Here is a 23,162-nt window from a genome sequence, read left to right on the forward strand (position 1 = left end):
ATTAGAAGGGTTTTTTAAAAATCACTTTTTCCTTGTTTGCATGCATTACATTAACTCCAAATGACACTGATGAAATTCTAGACTGGTTTGCTGACTCATTTAATGTTAACTTTTCTGATTTTTAGTTTGTTCTCTTTACTCCTTTGTACTCTTAAGTGCAAACATTCCCTAAGGTTCTGCTCTTTTTTCATCCATATGCTTCCCTTTTGTGATCTTCTCTCCTCTCATTGTTCCAAATATCTTTATGTAAATGATTCCCAAATCTCCATTTCTAGACCTCATATATTTTCTAAACTCCAGTCTGGCAATCCCAGATATCTACCATATACTGATATTGTATATCCTAAGTACATTTCTAAAATGAAATTCAAAATCTCTTTGCCTTAACATTGTTCTTCAAGTGAACTTCTTTTTTGAAAATTATTTTTATATTTTGTTAATTGAATTTCCATTCTCTACTTTTTTCTTTATCTTCCCAATACCGCAGATGGGAAGCAACCTTATAAAGTAATCTATATGTGCAATCATGCAAAATATATTTCCATATTAGTCATGTTAAAAAAAAAAGATTAAAAAAACCCAAGAAAGATAATTTTTTTTAAAGTATGTTTCACTATACCTTTTGACTCAATTGTTTTTCTTTGGAGGTGGATAGCATTTTTCACTATGAGTCCTTTGTAACTATTTTACATCATTGTTGCTGAGAAGATCTATGTCATTCACAACTGATGAGCTAACAATATTGCTGTTACTGTTTACAATGTTCTGCTTTTGCTTTATTCCTTTTACAGGTTTTTCTGTAATTGTTCTGTTCATTGGTTCTCTTTGAGGATAAAAGACAAAAAAAAATCTGCTCATTGTTTTAGTACAATTCATCACAACCTTATACCATATCTTGTTAAACTATTCCCCAGTTGATGAGCAACTCTTCCATTTAAACCTTTATTACCACAAAAATTATATTTTTGTACATTTTGGTTTCTTCCTTTTTTTGTTTCTTTCTTTTATCCTTCTTTCCTTCCTTCCTCCCTCTCTCCTTTCCTTTTCATTTTCCATCATGTTAGTTCAGCTGGTAGATATGAAATAGCATCACAGAGTTATTTTAATTTGCTTTTCTCTAATGAATAGTAATTTAGAACATTTTAAAATATGACTATATGTAACTTTGAATGCTTTATCTGAAAGCTGCCTGTTTCTTTTCATTGATCATGTTTTCATTTGGGGACTGACTTGTATCCTTAGATATTTGATCCATTAACATTTGAGAAATGATGCCTTTCTCAGAGCAACTTGCTGTAAAATTCCCTCCCCCGTTTTGTTTTCCTTCTAATCTTGACTATATTGTTTCTGTTCCTGTAAAAATTTAGTGGACTCAAAATTAACCATTTTACATTCTGTGTTTCTTGTTTGGTCATAAATTCTTCTCTTATCAATATATCTGACAGGAAAACTATTTGTAATACTGCTTTTTATGTCTAAATCATTTATTCATTTTCACCTTACATTGTTATATGGTGTAAGATGTTGATCTATACCTAATTTCTTCCAGTATGCCTAATTTTCCCAGCAATTTTTGTCAAATAGTAAGTTCTTCTCCCAAAAGTTTAGATCTTGATTGCTATGTTAATTTACTATGTGTACTGTATCTAATCCATTCCATTTATCTATCACTCTATTTCTTAGTACCAGATTGTTCTGATAATTACAATACTGAAATATAGTTTGTCAATTTTCTTTACTTTTTTTCATTGATTCCTTTGATATTCTTGACCTTTTATTCTTCTAGATAAATTTTATTTTTTTCTAGCTCTAGAAATTTTTTGGTAGTTTGATGGTATATCATTGATCAGGTAAATTAATTAAAATAGAATCACAATTTTCATCATATTAGCTTAGCCTACAGATTAGAAATTAATATTTTTCCAGTTGTGCAAATCTGGATTTAATTGTGTGAAAAATATTTTGTGATTATGTTCATATAGTTAATGGGTTTGCTGTGAAAAGTAAACTCCTAAGAATTTTATGTAGTCTGTACAGTTATTTTTTGCGTATCTAAGTCCTTTCTTGAGCTAAACTGCCAAGCATTCAAATTCTGGTGCAGAGATGGCAACTCCAGTTTAAAAGAAGGCATTGTGCTTTATGGGTGAACTAGATACAAAAATAGATACAAATAGTTGCACAGAGATGTGCAAATTTGATGTCCCCATTTTAAATTTTCATGTGCATTATTTGTGCTAAACCTGAGGTAGAGTCTTCCAAGGTCATATTTGTCTGATTAGTCAGAGATGTGGTACCACAGCATAGTGATGCCATTTTGGTTGTTTTTGAGAACAAAATATAATATATATTTTTTAAAGTAATACCCCCATTTATTGCCATGTTTTCTGGTGCTGGCCTTTATTTATTTATTTTTGCTGAGACAATTGTGGTTAAGTGAGTGACTTGCCCAGGGTTACCCAGCCAGGGACTTTTAAGTGTTTGAGGTCAAATTTGAATTCAGGTCTTCCTGACTTCTACCACAATAATTATCTGCCCCTTTACTGCTGTTTTTTAAAATAGAAATGAGTATTATATTCTGTCAAAGGATTTTTCTGCACTTTTGAAGTGATCACATGACTTTTGTTGTGTCTGTTTTTGATATGGTTAATTATGCTGATAGTTTTCTTAGTATTGAGCCAGCCCTACATTCCCACTGGGTGGGCATTTATAGGATTTCTGTGACATATTGCCACAATCTCCTTGTTAGTATTTTATTATTTTTTTTTTCTCATTTGTGTTACTTAGGAAAATGGCTTGTAGTTTTCTTTCTGTTTTTTGTTCTTCTGGGATGAAGTATATATAGCCAACTGGGTGTGCATGTTATTTTTTGAGCCAATTCCAATAAGAGTAGGTCTTAATTATTGCCCACCTTTCCATTTCCTTTCACTGTAAAAGCTCTATATATCTACTTTATGTAATATAAATTGCCCCTTTCCTTCTCTTCCTTCTTTCTTCTTTCAATTTATTCCTTTTCTTACCCCTTAATTTTTTTCTTTTGTATATCATCTCACCAAAGCCAACTTATTTCTGTGTCCTTTCTATATATGTATTCCTTCTAAGATTCCTGATAATGATAAAGTTCTTAAAAGTTACAGGTGTCATTTTCCTATGTAGGATTTTAAATAGTTAAGCTGATTTACATTCAATGTCCATAGTTCTTTTTCTGTATGCAGATGACGTTTTCTATCCAAAGTCTATTGAGACTGGCTTGGATCACTGAAACACTGAGAAGAACCAAGTTTTTCATAATTGATCATCACACATTCTTGCTGTTATTGTGTACAATGTTTTCCTGGATTTGCATGTTTTGTTCAGCATCAGTTCCTATAAATCTCTCTAAACCTTTCTAAAATCAGCTTGTTCATCATTTTTATAGAACAACATTATTCTATTATTTTCATATGCCACAACTTATTTAGCCATTCCCCAATTGATGGGCATCTATTCATTTTCCAATTCTTTGCTACCCCAAAAAGAGCTGCTACAAAGATTTTTGCACATGGGGGTCCTTTTTCCTCCTTTATAATTTCCTTGGGATACAGATTCAGTAGTTGCACTGCTCAATCAAAAGGTATGCACAATTTTATAGCACTTTGGACATAGTTTCAAATTGCTCTGAAGAATGATTGATCATTTCATTATTCCACAACAATTAGTGTCCCCATTTTCTCACATCCCCTCTAACATTTATCATATTTTCCTGTCATCTTAGCCAATCTGAGAGGTGTGAAATGGTAACTCAGAGTTGTTTTAACTTGCATTTCTCTAATCAATAGAGATTTAGAGCATTTTTTCATATGATTATAGATGGTTTAAATCTCAACATCTGAAAATTGTCTGTTCATATCCTTTGACCATTTATCAAATGGGATGATACCTTTGTTTTTTTTTTAATAGCATAATTATTTCCAAATATATTCTCTTTACACCCCCTATCATCTCTAACTAGTTTTCCTTTTTAAAAAAAATGCATAAAAAACTACATTGACTATATCTGATAAGAAATGCAACATTCCTGGAAAATACAGTTAAAATTATATTAAATCTAATTTTTAGCATCAGCTGCTATAGATCTTATCCTTCTGTGCTAAAATTCAGGATTTCTTCCTTTTGAACTTATCCATAAATGGTCTTTTTTTGAAATGGATTTAATTATTATAAGCTGATATTTAAATACTGTACAAAGTTTACAAATTGCTTTCTATTCATTATATACTGTAATTATTTTCTATTTAATATGATTATTTCCCCCAGTTACATGTAAAAATAATTTGAAACATTTTTTTCTTTAAAACTTTGAGTTCAAATTCTTTTTTAAAAACTCTTCCCTCTCCACCCCCATTAAGAATGTAAGCAATTCAATATGGGTAATTAGTTTTTAGTTATTCAAAATTAAAGTAATTCTTACAGTAATTTTATTTCTATTTTATAGATGAAGGAACTGAGATGCAGAATGATAATACAGCTATAACATTTCAGAAACAGAATTTGAACTCAGGCCTTTCATCACTCAAAATGCAGCATTCTTTCTTTTATACCATGTTTTCTTTTAATAAGTTTCCTATTTTTGCCTTTCAATTTAGTGGAGCTAAATGTTGGTTTTGTACAAGGATTTGTATACCTCTTCTGTAGAAAGTTACATTAAGTTTTGGTATACATCAGCTTGGACTAAATAGATGGCTTCTAAATTCCTTTTTGACACCGAAACTCTTCTGATAAGTAATAAGAAATTTATGGAGAAATGTAACTATTCAGAGTAGTAGTGATTGCTTTATGTGTAAGTATTTAATGGTCTCTCTTCTCCTTTATCTTACAGAATTTGCAGAATATCTACAATGTCCTCAAGTGGGTCTTTACCATTTTTCCTCAATTTTGCCTGGGCCAAGGTTTAATAGAGCTCTGCTATAATCAGATTAAATTTGATCTAACCCACAACTTTGGCATTGATTCCTACGTGAGTCCTTTTGAAATGAATTTCTTGGGTTGGATCTACGTGGCAATGGCCCTTCAAGGAACAACTTTTCTCCTTTTGAGAATCTTGTTACATTGGGACTTGCTTCAGAAACCAAGGTGTGTTTTTCTTAGAATTCATTTTTTCAGGGGACCCATTCCCATTTCCTGGAATAGGAGAGGAAGATAATTTTCTCCTGAAAGGTGGAAGATAAGAAATTATTTGAACATTATTACATAGAGCTCTAATGAGCCAAAGCTGTGCAATTTTCTATTTTTATGCCAGTATAAGTTACGGAGGTTGTGAAAGCAAACTTCAAAAGATAAGGTCTAGAACCTCTGAGAGAATTTCTCTAATTACTTAATTGACTTTTAATCTATTTGCTGCTTTGAAATACTTGAACTTGAACATTGGTTATACTTGTAGCATCCAAAATGAATTTAGTAGATGGCACATCATATTATTTATGTTGTTTAATGTTGTTTTAATCAACCTTTGGAGGCAGTAGAATGCACAGGAATTCAACCAACTATATTTCATATATTCTTGCTTTTAGCAAATACAATATTCTCTCTCTTTGCAATATAAGTAGGACTTGGAAAGATATAAGGAAGACCTAACATTTATATAGGGCTTTAAGGTTTGCAAAATACTTTTATTATATTATCTCATTTGAGCCTCATAACAATCAGGGTAATAGTAATAACAAAATCACTAGCATTCATGTCTAGGAGAGAAAGCTAAAGATGTAATGTGTGTAACTAGAAAAAGAGGTGCTTATGTGTGAAGAGGGAAAGACTACATATGGACTGTTTTAATGCTTCGCTAATACTCTTGAGATACAAGATAAAGATTTCTTGTATTAGTAAATATATTCGCTTTTGAGTATCAGTGATTTCATCTGAATAATAAATGAATTTCCTGTACTATAGAGTTATAGAATTTTGAGAAATAGAAGGAAATTTGGTGATCATCTCATCCAACTTATACATGAAAGGAATGATTACTATAATAAACTTGAAAAATAGGTATTTAGCCTTTACTTGAAAGTCCCCCAAAGAAGGAGGAACACTATCTCTTAAGACAACCTATTCCACTTTGGAAAATTCCAATTGTCAGGAATTTTTTCTAGACAATTCACAATGAGCCTACTTAAATTTTCTACCCATTTATCTTGGTTTTTAGCACTGGAACAAATAAGAACAAGTCCCCTCAACCCCATATGACAGTCTTTCAAAAACTTTAGTCAGTATCATGTTCCCCCCTGAGGCTTCTCTTCTTCATAGTACATGTCCAGGTCTACCAAGTGGTCCTCATATGACATATTTAAGGCCCTTCAATGTCTCAGTTGTCCTCTTCTAGAAATTTTTTTCTTTCTTATCAATATCTTTCTTAAATTATGATGCCCAAGGGGCAGCTAGGTGGCATAGTGGATAGAGCACTAGCCTCGAATTCAGGAGGACCTGAGTTCAAATCTGATCTCAGACACTTAACACTTCCTAGCTGTGTGACCCTGGGCAAGTCACTTAACCCCTGCCTAAAAAAAAAAAAAATTATGATGCTCAGAACTGAATTCAGCACTCCAATCAAGGTCTAACAATAACAGTAAACAGGATGTCTATCATTTCCCCATTCCTGGAAGCTTTACCTCTCTAATGCAGTCTACAAGCAGGTTAATCTTTTTGCCTGTCTGTGTTATCTTTCAAATGTCCAGTCCTTTGATCTTGAAGAATTTATGGGGAAATGAGAACAGAAACTGAAAAGAATGCATAAGTAGGTGTTCTAGAAAGAGAAAACATTTCTTAGATGTCAAAAGCATAGTCAACTAGCTCTTTCGCTCATATCTATCCCATCTTTCAGCAGTCATGTGGCAAGTCGGATGATCTCTGAATTGTCTGTCATTGAGACACGAGATGTCTGTCATTGGTAAAAGTATATAACTTCATATAGTGTACATATAGTGTAAATGAGATTTTGTTGTTTTGAGGAAATAGTCTCTTAAAAGAGAATCTCAGACTAAGATTTCCTTTGATTTATATTATCAACATAAATTTGAAGCTTTTAACAAGTCATGGTAGAATATGGCAAGGTAGACTTAGAATCAGGAAGATCTGAGTATAGATTCCACCTATGACACTTACTGACTGAACAAACAAAAACAATAATCTAAATACTAAGCTAAGAGTCCCAGGCAACTCCAATTTTATGTTATAAATGAGCTGTGATCTACATAGGTACATCATAAATGAAATTACAAACTAATAATATATTGAAATGTTAGCATAAGTGAAAATTGAAATAATACAAATTTTATTGTTAGCAATAATACTTAAATATTCACCAAGCATTATCAGTGTTTAGATACAATGTGGATTACACATCCTCACCCAGTGCAAATTAATCTGGTTCCTATGCATAATAAAGTTCATTGTCGATTAAAAATATTTGAGAGGACCAAAAAGAGACTACAACTAAGAGTTTACTTTATAGAAGAGATAATAAATTCTTATAACTTATTGCCCTTCTTTAATCAATTAAAAAAAGAATTTAATGAATGCTTATATGACCTTATGGTAATTTATAAGGTATATGGAGAAATTTGAATGGACTCATCTCTAAAGCAAAAATTTCTGAAGGTTTATGTGAATGACATCAGATGAGTTTACATGTTAAATCCTCTACCTTGATTTACCAAAATAGAATTAATATCTATATGCCTATTCTTCACCAATTGTAATCCTAAGTTTAGTTAGTTGATGTTTTGAAGAAAAATAAGAAACAATGGCTTCAATATTATAAAAATGTGATTTTTCATACAAATTAAGGCAAGTGACTTTTGAGATTAAATAATAGAGCAGGAGAAGGAAGCATTGTCTTCTTTTGTACATGGGCTTTTATGGTGATGGAACAGATGAGTAGCTAAACAAGGATAAGCCTGAGCTGTTACAAGAGTATCAAGTTAGCTTAGAGTCATGCATTTATTTTTACTTTTTTTTATAATAATAAATTTCAAATACCATCTGGTTAGTCAGAGAGGTTGTGAAAGACATTGGTTGAGGGAATACCCATACTGACTCATGCATGAACCTTTTATGTTTTTAACTGCTAAAGCAGTTTCAGTGGGGGGAAAATTAAAGTTTATAGGGTCCATACTCTTCCCTTGAGGAAGTGTAAATGTAGACAGATAAAATGTCTAAGATCCCCTGTGCATGCCTTATTGATCCTTTTGACATATAGCTTAATATATCCTATTTAAATAAAAGTCAACATAAGGAAGAAGGATAATTAGAGGTTTGATACATAGTGCTGACAATTCTATCATTTGGGAAGAGTCTGGAACAGAAAAATGGTAAATTTTTAGGATTTCCTCTAGTTCCTCTACTACGTTGCCCAAATTTCTAGGAACAAAAAGATCATGAGGTCCCTTAAGAGAAAATTGGGAATTCCTGATGGAAGCTTTAAAACCTTCAGTCAGATATTTTTGTGTGTATCAATTATAATCCATTAGAAAAACAAGAATGCTGATGTAAAAGGAGGCAATATGATATAGATGATTTACTTTGGGCAATATAAAGATAGATTATTTAGGAAGGATATATTACATTATGGAAGGTCATATAAAGGAATCACCAAATAACATGGGTGAGGTAAGTTGATAAGAGCTTAAACATTTTTGGAAGATATTTTCTTCACAATCACCCTGTGATGTGGGTACAAGGAGAATTATCCTTGTTTTACAACTGAGGAAATGAAGATGAGAAATGTCTCCTGTCTGATATTACATATCTAATAAGATGAGACAGGATTCAAATTCATATTTACCTTTCTCCAAGTTCAAATCTTTATCCACTGTGCTATAATGCTTCTGCAATATACTCTTTTAGTTAAAAGTTTTACATATATGAGAAAAGGATGGATTAGCAGAATATTGTAGGAAAAGAAATGGTCCAGTATAGAATAATTATTAGAAAATGAGTTATAGATTGTATTACCTTTTGGAAATATTAATGAGGAAATGGTCCATTATTTTTTTTAATAATCCTGACTATGCTAAAAAAGCTAGAGTCAAACAAAATGAAATTTGTTAATACAAAAGATTTTGAAAAGTATAAAGTCATTTGCAACAAATTGATTGAAATTTAAGTGAAATGAAACTATATAAAAGATGTCCCAAAAATCTCAATCAAATTTAATGCTTATTAAAGTTTCTAAAAAACAAAAACAAAAACATTCCTAACACTCTCCTTCTATCCCCTCTCCCACATATATATACACACCCTGCTAATAGCATTAAGATTTTTGGGACACTGTTATCTATACCATCTTCATCTATATTTCCCTCTATATCTATGATCTTTATCTGTCTATCTATCTGCACAATTAATATGTATAGAACATTATCATTTAGGTATGTAGATAAGTTACATATTATAGTCAATAAGAGCCCTTACATGGAATTGGAAGAAACAAATTTGAATGTTGACTTAAGTTGTGTGACCAGGGCAAAACACTTAACTTATCTGGGACTCACTTTATATATATGTAAAATGAGAGGGTTGGACTTAGTGACCTCTAAGTTCCTTTCTGGCTCTGAATCTATGATCCTATAATCTATAACAAACATGATTATTAAACATTTCTTTCATATTTTGATTTAGTATTCTAAAATGATTTTAATAATTATTCATCCAGTTGAAAAATAGCTTTAGTCTGGTGTCAGTTCATTCCAGTTCTAATTAGAAAGGTTAATGGATTTTCTTTTAGTTTAACAAATGAAGTTGGGGACTTGCATGTCATTATTAGTTAGTGTGGTGGTGCAGATGGGCCATGTAGCAATGAATTTTGTGTAGAGAATTGAAAAATGTCATTTTGCTTGAAAAAGTTTTGCTTTTCATATCACTGAGAATATGTCCTCATATAATTAAACTTTCTGGATTCATATTCACTTTCCATTTCCAGGAGTCACCCAATCATTCTTGGTCCAGTCAATCCTTCTGAAGATATGGATGTTAAAGAGGAGCAAATGCGAATTTGGACTGGAAGAACAAATAGTGACATACTTGTGCTCCGGAGTCTCCGAAAAAGTTACCAAAGTTTTGGCAAGAGGACCATTGCTGTAAATGATATTACCTTAGGAATACCAAGAGGCGAGGTAAAATAGATTCTATTTCCAGCCTCATTTGGGATCAAGATTGTATAATCATAAGCAATTGTTCAGATACATAATGTTATGTTCAGGGAGTTGGAAATCACATCTCAAAGGGACCTTTTAATTGGAGTAATTTCTGGGAAGTGAACAGTAGTGAACTCAAAGAGAGTTTGCACAGTGAATACATTTTTCAGGATTGATACTGTTCATTTTCTCTCATGACTTGCTTGGGTTTTTAAAAATATGTGTGGCATTAGTCTTAATGATTGTTTGTTTGGGTTGTGAAACAGATTTTTTTTTGATTGAGTAGGAATATTTTATGGATTAGATGAATTAAGGAAACTGCTTCCAACTCTTAGTTGGAATTTAATACTCTTTAAATGCCCAATTAAATATATGTAGTCAAATGAGATGAGGAAGGTAAAGGAATTTCATATACTATAACACTAACTGGGAGATGTTTTCATAAATATGATGCTAAATCTAGCTGAAATGTTTAATCAAAGCTGACAAAAGTAGCATAAATTGCTCCTGATTTGCTCTTAAATTGCATATGTAAAGGAAAATCAGTTCTGAAAATAATTGCTCTTAATGATGGCTAAAAATGAAAATACCTTGCATTTATTTCTATTCTCCTTAGGAATTCAAAGTACCAAGTAGACATTATCCAGCTAATAGCTACAGCATACTTGTAAAGTGGGAAGTATAATTTGTATCCTATTTTATCTATGAGAAATGTAAAGCATAAAAATTTAAGTCACTGACCTAGAGTGATACCTAGGTGTACAGAGGAAAATCATCTAACAATGGAAACAAAAATGACAGTAAAGAAAATTCTATTCAACAATAAATATCTATTGTATTTAAAGCATTCTGCTAAGCATTGGTACTAAAAAGGCCAAACTTTTATTCCTCTAAGAAGCTTAAATTCTGCAAGAAATTTAATTACTTCACATTATCTTAGGACCCTAGTTCTTCTAGTGGTCAATTATGTGGTTTTAGTCATATTGATTTATCATTTTTTCTATTCCTTTATAAAAAGACAGTATATTTGCATTCGCTCCTAACTGTAATGTTATAAAGATCAAGCAAAATACTTGAAGTTAGTTTTTGTAAAAAAAGCTATTAAAAAACCTGATATATACTTTTAATCATGGGCTTGCTGGATTCTTGAAGATATGGTATTTAAAAGATGTTTTGTTTAGGTTTTTTCCCCTGTATTTTTCAGAAAGGGTAATAGAGACCTAGAGGATGGAAATCATTTCCCAAAGCATTGTTTTCTGTGGAGTTTTATTGCTTTCCTTAGAAAAATAATTCTTTTAAAATGATATATTCATTATCAACTGATCAATTAATCAAACTACATTTGACTTCTTATCATGGGATAATGCTAAACCCAGTATTAGGTTTCATGAGAGAATAATTATAATAGTAATAAATTCACTATATGTTTGGGGAGAAGAGATACACACAAAGTAGAAGGACTTCTGAAATATTATGATAAATTGCCTAAAGATTCCCTAATACTATATGTTCAGTTCAAAGAAGTAAAAGTTTTATGGAGGAGGTTGAATTCACGTTATTATCTTTAAAAATGAGTAGAGTTTTCTGAGTAAGAGGAAATATATCAGAAATCTGTTGCATCAAAAAAAATAAAAACAAAAACTTTTGATTTTTGTGTTAGCCGAAGTGACTGATTATAAGCAATACAAGTTTCCTTATTTTTATCTATGTACCCATTTTTGTTTATTCATTGAAATTATTTTATTCATATATTCATTTATCTATTCATTTCTTTATTAATTTATTTCTTCATTTATCTGTTAAATAACAGATATATTTATTGATGTATTTGAACTTATATTTTTGTTCATTCATGTTTTCTTTGTTTATTAGTAAAATGAGCTTGTCATTAGGTGACTTTTAGAAGCTTATGCTCTGCTTTCTACAAAAATCTAAGAACCAGGGGCACATGAGTTTGGTCCATGAGTGGTAACATTAGCAAAAGAGTGACCACAAAGGAATGTATGAAAGCTGTTTAACCTTACTGACTTGAATTCAATTACTAGGTGTTGTCTTAGCGATTCCTCATTTCTGTCTAATTTCAGCTTTATGCACCATTTTTATGAGTTTTTCCTAGTCTTTCTTGAGCAGAGAAAACAGAATTAAAATAAGAGTTAAGTAGCTGTGCCTTCTCTGTGTTGGTTTTGATCTTCTTCCCATCTAACCAGAGCAGCACTTCAGTAGCTTTCACGATGTTCCTTTTGTTTCTCATATAGCTTAAAAAATAAACCTTTAAAAATTCATCCTTAGCATAAATAATTATCTCAATTCATTTTGAGATTTTATCATTTTTATGTTATATTTATGGTATCATCTTATTCTATTCCACCAAAACACAATTTTTAAAAATATAAGGTAGCTGATAGACTTTTCCCAACATTCTTCTTCTCTGTCACAAATTCAAATAAAGGCTAGCCATTTCCCCCTTAGATTATATTAATATGTGGTTTTGTGGCTTTTATTATTATTAGCCCCTGTTCCCCCTTTGGGTTTTTTAAATTGTCACTAAGAAAAGTGAAAAAAATATCATATACTCTATTTTTGGCAGAGAGAGCTCCAGGAGATTTCTGGATAATTGAATTCTGACCTACACTATCACTACATGACTCTTTGACATATTTATTTTCTACACTCCTAAATTATTTATTTTATCCAGATGGTCTGCTAAATACTCACAAAACTCCCTGATGTTTTTCTACCTTCATTGAGCCTCTTCTAAGATATCTTTATTATACATAGAGATACAAAAACTAGAAGAAGAAAAAGAAATAGAAGATGGGGGAATAGGCCAGAAAATTCTAAACTTTCCAGATTTCCTTCACAAACAAGACAAAACTGTGGCAGTGAACAAATAGAGAGCAATTTAAAATAAATATGAATTGGCGAAGAACAATGGTCTTCCTGAAGCAATTAGAGAAGATCCCAAGAAAGACACTAGGATCTAGATTTAGCACCAATGAAATATAAACACTTCTAGGCTAGTGCCACTGAAGAACAAGCATTAAACCTGCAAATGGGAAGTAAGCTCATTCCTAACTACTGGAATTTTCACTTCCCAGGCAGTGTGGGGAACTAGAAGTCTTTATTATCTGTTGATAAGAAAATAGGACCAGCTCTATTGGAAGTACATCTAGGAGTGAAATAACCTTGCTTGATTAGTACAGAAGCAATGAGCCAGAGGTTCTCATATAGCTCAGAAGTAGAAGTGATTCAACCAACAATGTGCTATAAAAAAAAATCCTCAAAGGAAAAAGAACCTAACCAAAGAAAGTTACTGTGAGAATAGAGAAGACTTGAGTTTATTTTCACAGGAAGAAACTGAAAGGGAAAAACAAAAAAACAACAAAACTATCCAGTCCTGAACTAGAACATTAAATGGTCACCTGCCCAAAAATAATTTAAGGAACTCAAAAATGATTTTAAAAATCAAATGAGAAAAATTGAAAAAAAAACCCTGAAAAATAAAACCAATTCAAGAAAAAAAATAGAAGATTATGAAAAAAAAAAGTCCACCAACTGGAAAAGGAGAAACAGAATCTTAAGGAAAAAAAAAAAACTGATTCTTGAAAACTAGAATTGGGTAAGGGAAAGCTAATGAAGTTTATAAAAGATGAAGAAATAATGAAACAAAATATAAAGATCTAAAAAGTAGAAGAGAATGTTAGGCATCTCACAAGAAAAACACCTAATCTGGAGAACAATTAAATGGTCAGTTTGTTCTCTTCTGTTAAATGCTTAACTTTGCTTGGCATAATTTTTGTGGTTGCAATCCTAGTTCTTTTGTTCTTTAATATATAGTTCCAAGACATAGTCTTTTAATGCAGGTTTTGCTAAGTTTTGTGTAATCCCAACAGTTTGAATTCTGCTTTTTTCTAGTTAGTTAATTGATAAAGGCTATGTTAAAATCCAACATATGAAACTTATTTGATGCATACCCATAGTCAAGTTGGGCTCAACTTGACTCATATACTTTAAACACACACACACACACACACACACACACACACACACACATATATATATTTATATATATAAATTTATATAAAATTAATGTTAATTTTTATTTCTTTGGATTCTTTTATTCTTTCTGTTCTTTTGAATAAAGTATATTCTTCCATAACTTTATCACTAATATGAATCACATTCCAATAATCTCAGTGATAATTGTGAGGTAAAATTTGTCTCCTTGAATTAAGATGTGTAGTTAACCCTGAATGTCACTCATATTCTGTGTGTTTGTTTAGACATATGCTCTGAAGATTTTTTTGCACAAAAGTACTTGTTTCATCATCTCTTTTACCTGTATATTATTTCCTTTCAATACTAGTTATTCCTTCTGTATTTAATTTACTTCTTTTTATTGTATATAAAATTGCATAGCTTTCTACTTACCATACCCTTTTCAGTTTTAAACCATCTTAGTAAGATTTAAAATATTTCCAACAAATATTTTTGATCCTCACTAGGTGTACTCCATTCTTGACCAAGAACATATAACCCTGTATTAAAAGACATGGTCCACACAATAAAAATCCCATTTTCAGACACATATTTTTAACTGCATCCTCACTCCTCAAATTGTTTTATTTGTTTCAACACTCCTGTCTTCAGTCAGTGACAATAAGGATAATACCAGCTGTCTTCCCAAGGCTTTTATTTTTTTTCCCTGAGGATTTCAAAATTCCTAGCTTTGCTATCTCTTTTTTTTTCTGCCAGTATTACTTGTCCCTATATGAATTATCAGATAAAGTTTGACAAATCTCAGGCTCTCTGCCAAGTACTGAATACATGCCAACAGCTCTTTCTATTGTTTGTGTCAACTTGACAAATAACTGCTTTGTATTGCTCGTCAGAGAATGACCAACCTCCACTTCTTCTTCCTATTATTACTGGATAACTTGTCTCCTGATGGAACCTGTTAATCCACATCATTATTCCTAGGAGTACAAGAAGCTTCTTCCTTTGGAGATTATCCATCTTCTTCCTTGAAAGAAAGAGCCTTATAACAATTACTTAACTTTAAATATTCAGTCATCCCCTCTATCCCATTGTCACATATAGCACTTTCTTTCTTCTTGGAAGAAATTAGGATTCCCCTCTGTCTTTGGTTGTGTATCTATTGGCAAGCCACAACATCCTACTTTCAGTTTTCTAATTTGTAAAGTGAGGAGTTAGATCTAGATAACCAAAAACATCAAATCTATAATATTATAAGTGATATCCTTGTTTACTTTTCTTAGTAGCTTTGTAATGAACTCTGTATAGGAAATGTCAAACTGCCAAATCATGAGAAAAATTTTATTTATCACAAGTTTGTATCTTGCCATCACTGTATATAATATTATGCTAACACACTAACAGCATTGGAGTAGTAATTAACATATTTTGCCAAACAGTAATGGAAATAGAAGCTGTTTGAAGTTTTCTTCTGTGCAAATATCTCAAGCAGGAATCCAATTATCAGTAATTATTTATTTACTTTTTTATTCAAAATTTTTTCTTCAAAATCTTTGATATCACAGAAATTGTGTGTGGTGATAGTAAGATACAGACTTGTGCCAAATAAATTAACTCTTCTTCATATTCTTTGTATTGTGCAAATATCAGAAGATATGAATTTAAAACCACCTTTATCACATATGTTCTTTGACCAGAGACAAATCATTTAAACTCCATGGGTCTCTGTTTCCTCATCTATAAAATGAAGAAGTTAGAGGGGGCAGTGTGATATAGTTAAAAGAGTAATATTGCTGTAGTCAAGGAACTTGATGCCTCTGACACATTACTTATGTGACATTGGAAACTTCCCTTAATCTCCATAGGCTATAGTTTTCCATCTGTAAATGAAAGAGTTCAGTTTAATGACTTCCATGGTCACTTCCATGGTCTTTGCCCTATTTTATTTTATTTTATTTTTTTGATATTTAATATCTTAAGCCCAGAGCTTACAGTTGTCAATAACATTTATTTTCACCTAAATTTAATACTTCTTATAATAAATGTTATTGACAACTGTTTTTCTTATTTTTCTTTTCTTCTTTTCTACTTCTTTTGTTAGTGTTTTGGTCTATTGGGAGTGAATGGAGCTGGGAAAAGCACAACATTCAAAATGCTGACTGGTGATATCACTCCATCTTCGGGATATGCTGTCATCAGGAATCCAGGAGGGTAAGTAAATATGTTTTTCCCTCCTGAATTTAATTGTTCAAAAAAATGCTAATGGCCAAGATTAGAAAAGCCCTAACTGCTCCTTGATCCTTTAAATTGGAGTTGAGGAAGGTCTTTTTCTTTGGAATTTACTATGTTTTTCTTTTCTTTCTTTTTTTTTTTTTTTAATTTTCAAGTCTGGGGGCCGGAAGAGTTTTCAAACTTGAATGGATTAAGTTAGTTTAATATTATTTCATCAAGCCTGCCATGGGTAAGGTGCTTGAATAGTATTATGGGAAAGAACAGAGGAAATTTACAAATCATTATGTTATGCGGCAGTTATGCCACAATTCTTTTTTATTGTCCTGACTCAGTTTCCCTAATTATCCTGACCCAATCCTGACTCAGTTTCCCTAATTATTCTGCTTCAGTTTATAATTGTCAGCTCAAAACTCAGTCCTGCAAATTCACTCCTCTCTCTTTATCAGAATATTTGATAAGGATAAAAGATCTTATGTTTTAGATTGAATATCAGAATGCCTCACCCCATCCCAAGCTACTGAAATGTCAAATACCATCTGATCAAGATGCTTCTCCCCATCTCTGGTGGCTCATCCCACCCTGTCAGAGTCCCGTTCCCACTCTTAGCACCCTGACTCCGCCCCTGCCTTAGTCTACCCCTTGAGTCTGAGCCATGTGTATATAGGTCATTGAGAACTCACATTGTTTGCTGGATTCTTGGAGATGATAGTCTCATTCAGCCCTGGGTCCATTTGGTCCCAGTAAATCTCTCCCTTTTAAATAAATTATTAAATACTCTCTAATCTCTAACTTGCCTCAGTTTCTCAGGCATTACAATTAGAGTGCATCCTCAAGACTAATTGGCCAGCCTAAATAGAGATAAACTTATCCTAGATTAGCTTGGAACAGATTGAGTAGTTTGTTGTCTTTTTTTTCTCTCTTCCTTGTTTCATCTCCTTATCCCTGATTACCCCCACCACCACCAAAGCTGAGTTAACAGTGAGAAAGACCAGATCAAATTTTTTTATCATTTCCACAGACATATTAAAAGATATTGAAATATGCACTATTAGGTTAACTATCATACGAATGAGTTGTATGTTTCTGAGAAGCTGGGGAAAATATTTCAAGCACCTGCATATCGAAATCATATTATGAAAGCTATGATTCTTGGTTGTACAATCCCTGAAATTTGACTAATAATTAGCAAAACCTCAATACCTTCTTTGCTTTTCCAATCATGGTTTCTTGCTCAGTCTACCAGAAACTTTCACTATCATGCTTCAGTGGATATGGAATCTCATTAAGATGGTTATTTTCTTGCTATGGGTAATTAATCCATCTTTGCCTTTTCACACCATGATGATTTTATTTCATGGTTTATCCACCCAGGATCCACCCAATAGATTGAATCTCAGTGGCCTAGTAGTTGGGCTAACAACCTGTACTCAAATCTGTTCTAAATAATTACTTCTTATATGATCCTGGCAAGTCACTTCACCTTTATCAGACTCAGTTTCCTTATCTGTAAAATTGGGATGATAATCATACTTATCTTCCAGGTATTCCAGGGTTGTTGTGAGATCAAATAAGGTAAAGTGCTTTGTAAAACTCATAAGTGTAATAAATGTTGGAACTTTTCCATTGCACCTTTTATATTTCATAAGAACAAGGAATATTTATTCTGTTTCTTTAATACACTCACTCTCCACCTATGATTGGCCAATCTCCACAAGCTCTTTTCTGTTTACACATTTCTTTGATGGTATCCATTAAGCCATGTGTGTCAGTCAAAAAAAGAAATGTGTTATAGCCTACCTGTGCCAAGACAGCATTTTTTCCACTAATGTTTGGGTGACCTTACACTTCAGTTCTTCAGAGACTTTGGTATACTAGCATTTGCAGTCAAGAAGATACATTAGGAAAACATCAGTGTTAAAAAAGGATGGACTTTTTTTCTGGGAGGCAGTTTTAAAAGCTGAGTATATTTTTCTAAGTGCAATCCTCTCCTCTCTTTTCCTTTTAACCAATTCTTGACTAAAAGTGTTGACAATATTTTAGTTACCTTAGGATAGAGCTAATTACATTTGAAGAAGATGGAACCACCTGGGAAAATGTGGCAATAGTCAGGAAGAGATGGTTGCATAAAAAATAGGCTAAGGGAATATGATTATGAAATGTAATAATAGCTTATATCTGTAGATCTTTTAAAATAAGAAATACTTCATATTTGTTATTTGAGTACTAATGCAAAAAAAAGTTTTATTTAGATACTATTAAACATCCACAGCAACATAAGATAGTTCCCTTCTAAAGAGTTTACAATATAACTGGCATATAAACTAGATACATATCTAAAATTAACAACAGGAGGGACCATACAACAAGGCCATTATTGGAAAGATTTGTTTCAATTATCAATCAACTCAAATTTTATTAAATGCTCCCACAAAAGCTAGATACTATATACTCAATGATGAGAGATAGAGTTAGCCAGAGAGAGACATACAGAGATTAAGAGAGAGATACAGACAGAGAGACAGAGAGAAAGGGATTGTGTGAGTGTATGTGTGTGTGTGTGTGTGTGTGTGTGTGTGTGTATACACTTATTTTTTTAAAATGAAAATTCCATATTAGAAGGAAAATTAATTAACTTCCAGGTATTGTTTTAAGTGCTAGGGATACTGAGAAGCTGGGAGGGGAGCAAAATAAAACCCCTTAGTGAAGCAGGTAGTATGTGTAGCTTCTCTATATGATAGATGAAGGATTGAAATTTAGAGTAAATCATTTACCAAGTCACACAAATGGTTACTGGCAAAAGTGGAATAGAGCCTGAGTCTCAGGATTCCCCATCCACTGTTGTCATCATGCAAGATTGTGATATTATTTCATTCTTTTTTTTTTTTTTCGTCTTAAGTGTGTATTTTCTTTTTTCATAGCAACACTCCTCCCTATAGAAGTTAACTAAAAGGGAAGGGACTCAAATAACATCTCAAGTAGAAAGTTTCTTGCAAGAAATTGGGAAAAAATTTAAAATTAATCAAACAACAAAGCTTTATTAAGTACTGAGAAAACCATGCATATACTATCCTAGGAGACTGTAATACAAAGACAAAAGTGAAATAATTTTCAATCAAAGAAGCATAAACTATTTTGAAAGAATAGATGACATGTGTATTTATTTCTTTTTCATTTGAACAGTCCTGTGATTTTGTCCATGGCTGGAGTTACTAGTGAGGTGAATAATCTCCTCAACCAATGCTGATTAGTAAATATTTTATAACAAATAGAGTTAGTGAATTTCCTGTGGCACTGAGATGTTAAATGACTTGACCAGGGTCACACAGCCCAGTTTGTACCAAGGAACTTGACCAGATTTTTCAGGCTCTCAGACCTCCTTTCTTTCCCCTCTGAGATACCTGCTAAATAGCTAGAACTGTATTTTAAAAAAAAGATAAAGAAGAAAAGAAGGAAAAAAGAAAAGAAGGAAGAAGGAAAGAAAGGGTAGATTTTGGAAGATAGGTAAAAAGCAAGGGCCATTAATTTATAATTATGAAATAGTTTTCTTATATTTGAGTTTAAGCAGAATACTGATCACAGGGGTCACTAGAAACAAATTCACTGTTAGTGGGAGAGAAATAGAAGCAGTAGCTTTCTTGGAGTTGGACTAAGCAATATCCTTAGTAGACATTGGTCAATGTGCTGTCATCTCCTAGAGTAAGGATTAAACCATACAATAAGTCCCAAGTAGACATGTTTGTAAGAGATAATAGATTTAGATTTTTTTATTCATCAATCTCTTACTAAAGTAATAAGACATTCACCAAGTTAAAAGAAAAGGTTGGGGGATGAAGAGATGAACACGTGGAACTTAACACCTTTCTCAGTCATCATTTAAAGTTTTCGTTTTCAAGACTTAGAAATCTTAGGCAACTATTGTTTCTAAACTGATTCATAAGTTATAGTAATAGAACAAAAGTATTATACAAAATGTATATTATTATTATTATTATTATATAAGTTATGTTGGATGACTAATCCAGTTTACTTCCTCAGTTATTTTAAGTACTTCAAATAAAGTAATCTACCATAAAAAATCGATAGACTGTTTCTTTTTCTGCTAAACAGAAGTGAGACTAGGAAACTTATTCTAAGCCCTGCTTCCTCTATAATTTATAGTTTCACTGAGTTACACTCAGAAGTAAGCATACTTTTTAAATATTTCCTCATTAATCTCTTAAATAAGTCCATTGATCAATATCATTTCACAACAGATTCAAAGCATTATGCCAGCATATTTCTAGTGGGTGAGACCCTGTCTACATAATGTCAAATATCCTTAACAGATGTGTGGGGAGTAAAGCAGCCAGTTTTTACTTTGTCTAAGAAATAACAAACATCTACACACTTAAAATTATCTCCAGTGTTTCTTAATTATTTCTAGTGTCTGAAAATTATTTTGAAGAGTTGTCATGTTAACAAAACATTGGGAAAACAGATTAGATTTTTAAAATTTTAATCTAGATAATTTGACAACATAGCAACATGTTGTCTGATATATTTTACATCTCTGTATAATTTATAAATCACTTTTAAGGAAAAATAGTCCTTCATAAATTATTAGTTACAATTTTAGCTTGAAGAACCAACATAGAATAATGCATATTGTTATGTTTGGAGTTAATTATTTTGTTGTTGTTTAGTCATATCAACTTTTGTGATCACATTCGAGGTTTTCTTGGCAAAAATGTTAGGATGGTTTGTCATTTCCTACTCCATCTTACACAGATGAGGAAATTGAGGTAAATAGAATTAAATGATTTGCCTAGGATTCCCCATAAAGTTAGTATCTGAGGTCATATTTGAATTCAGGTCCTTCTGACTTGAGGCCCAGAGCTATTGGAGTTAGTCAACACCTTGCCTCATACTTAAGACCAGTATCATGACAAAAATATCATTTAGAGCAGGGCTTCTTATGTCTCTTTTTGCCTGAGAAATTTTTATGTGACTCCAGGTATATTGATATGTGAAATAATTATACAAATAAAAATTTATTGATAATAAATAAATTTTGCCACCCTCATCCAGTTATGAGACACTATATGGGATTGTGACCCATAATTTAAGATTCTGGGTATCAGATAACCTCTAAGTTTTCTTTAATCTTTAAATCTATAATTCTATGATCTACTAATGAACAGATAAAAAGAAATTTGCATAAATGGAAATAATTCCCTCATTAAGGGTTCTATATTCTGAGGCAATCACTAATCCCCCATATATTCCTAAATTTTTAATTTGACACACATTACATCAAATTAAAAATAGTATTCCAAAATACATCATTTTTGGATGATAAAGCTCACAATGCCGAAAGAATTATCATTATCTTTCTTAAATATATTTTTGCACTCATGTCATTTAAGAACAAAGACAACGAAAATCAATCAGTATCCTTTGTCCTCTTTTTGTGAGCAATCACATTTCAGGTTCCTTGTAACTCCAAAAGATTAATTTTCTTCTCCATTGTCATCAATCACATGGTTCTTCTTGGTTCCCAGTTGTTAATGGAATGTTTGAGAGTAGGTTATTAATTGCCAGGTGCTGTGAAGGTTTTGCTGATCCTTTGATAAGCATAACTTGCAGTCCAGAATAGGTGAATTTTAAAGCTGTCCCAATACAATTATTTTACCTTAATGAAACTAAATGAATAATACACTTACCTCCGTATCCCTGCCAATGTGTCTGCATTAAGTACCAATCATTCAATAGTTGGGGAAGATTTCATTTCCTTCTCAGAGAAGGATAAATTTAATTTCAGATTAGAAAATTACTTTAGTGATTTGTTATTATCAGAGAACATTTTTATTAACTATTCACTACGTCCTGGAAACTATGCAAAATTCTAGAAATTGACAAAAGAAAATCAAAAGCATGGATACCTTCCATGTTCTAGTTCCTCATATGCTATTAAGGAAGACAACTTGCAAAGAATTATGTATGTATTATATACATGCAATGTAAACAGAAGGGCTGTTTAGTGGGGAGGTGAAGAGTGGCAAAGGCTTTGCTGGTATTTGAGCTGAGTTTTAAAGGTAACCCGGGGAGCCAGACTTAGGAGGTGAGGAGGAGAGCATTTCAGGCATGGGGTACAGATAGTGTAAAGTCTGATAGGGAAGAGGTAGTCTGTAGTGTATAAGGAAAAGTGAGCAAGAAGTCCAGTGTCCTTTGGATTGTTGAGGTGGTGAAGATAAGTCAAGTACAAGAAATTTAGAAAGACTTCTGTCAAGGTTGCGAAGTTTTTGATTTTGCAGGTTATAGGAAGAAACATAACATAGCCTGACCATGTTTTAGTAAAATCACTTTGGCAGCAGAATGAAGAATACAATTTCATAAACATTTAATAAAAAGCTACTCTGTGCACATCATGTAAGAAGCTGGGATGATAAAGATGGAATAATAGGAATACACATACATGACAATTTGTCTTTCCAAAGAGCTCACAACTTAGTAGGTTGAGTGAGACTGGCTAAATTTTAAATTATATTATTTCCTAGTACTTTCATCTGCTTATTTGTCCTATAAAATATCTTTAATTTGGACCACAATAATTTGGAATTTGTGATCAATCATTTTGGATTTGGCATTTACTCAATATTTTCTTTGGAAAATGTATCTGCCAAGCAAATGAAAAACATAAGCAAGTGGCTTAACCTGTTTTCAGAGAGAGAAAACACCCTTTATTTTATGTATTTTATTTTTAAGGAAATTGGTGTTTAGTGCAAAGATCAT

The 23,162-nt window shown here is 32.1% G+C and overlaps 1 protein-coding gene across 1 annotated transcript in view; it reads left to right on the forward strand.

Moving 5' to 3' along the window:
• ABCA13 (ATP binding cassette subfamily A member 13) overlaps positions 1–23,162 on the forward strand; it is a 523,487-nt gene that overhangs the window by 389,955 nt on the left and 110,370 nt on the right. Inside the window, 3 exon segments of the mRNA XM_074283590.1 lie at positions 4,856–5,109; positions 9,950–10,142; positions 16,261–16,370. Of these exon segments, the coding sequence (XP_074139691.1) occupies positions 4,856–5,109; positions 9,950–10,142; positions 16,261–16,370 (557 nt within the window).

This window comes from Sminthopsis crassicaudata, chromosome 1 (assembly GCF_048593235.1).
Source record: "Sminthopsis crassicaudata isolate SCR6 chromosome 1, ASM4859323v1, whole genome shotgun sequence".
NCBI classification, from domain to species: Eukaryota; Metazoa; Chordata; class Mammalia; order Dasyuromorphia; family Dasyuridae; genus Sminthopsis; species Sminthopsis crassicaudata.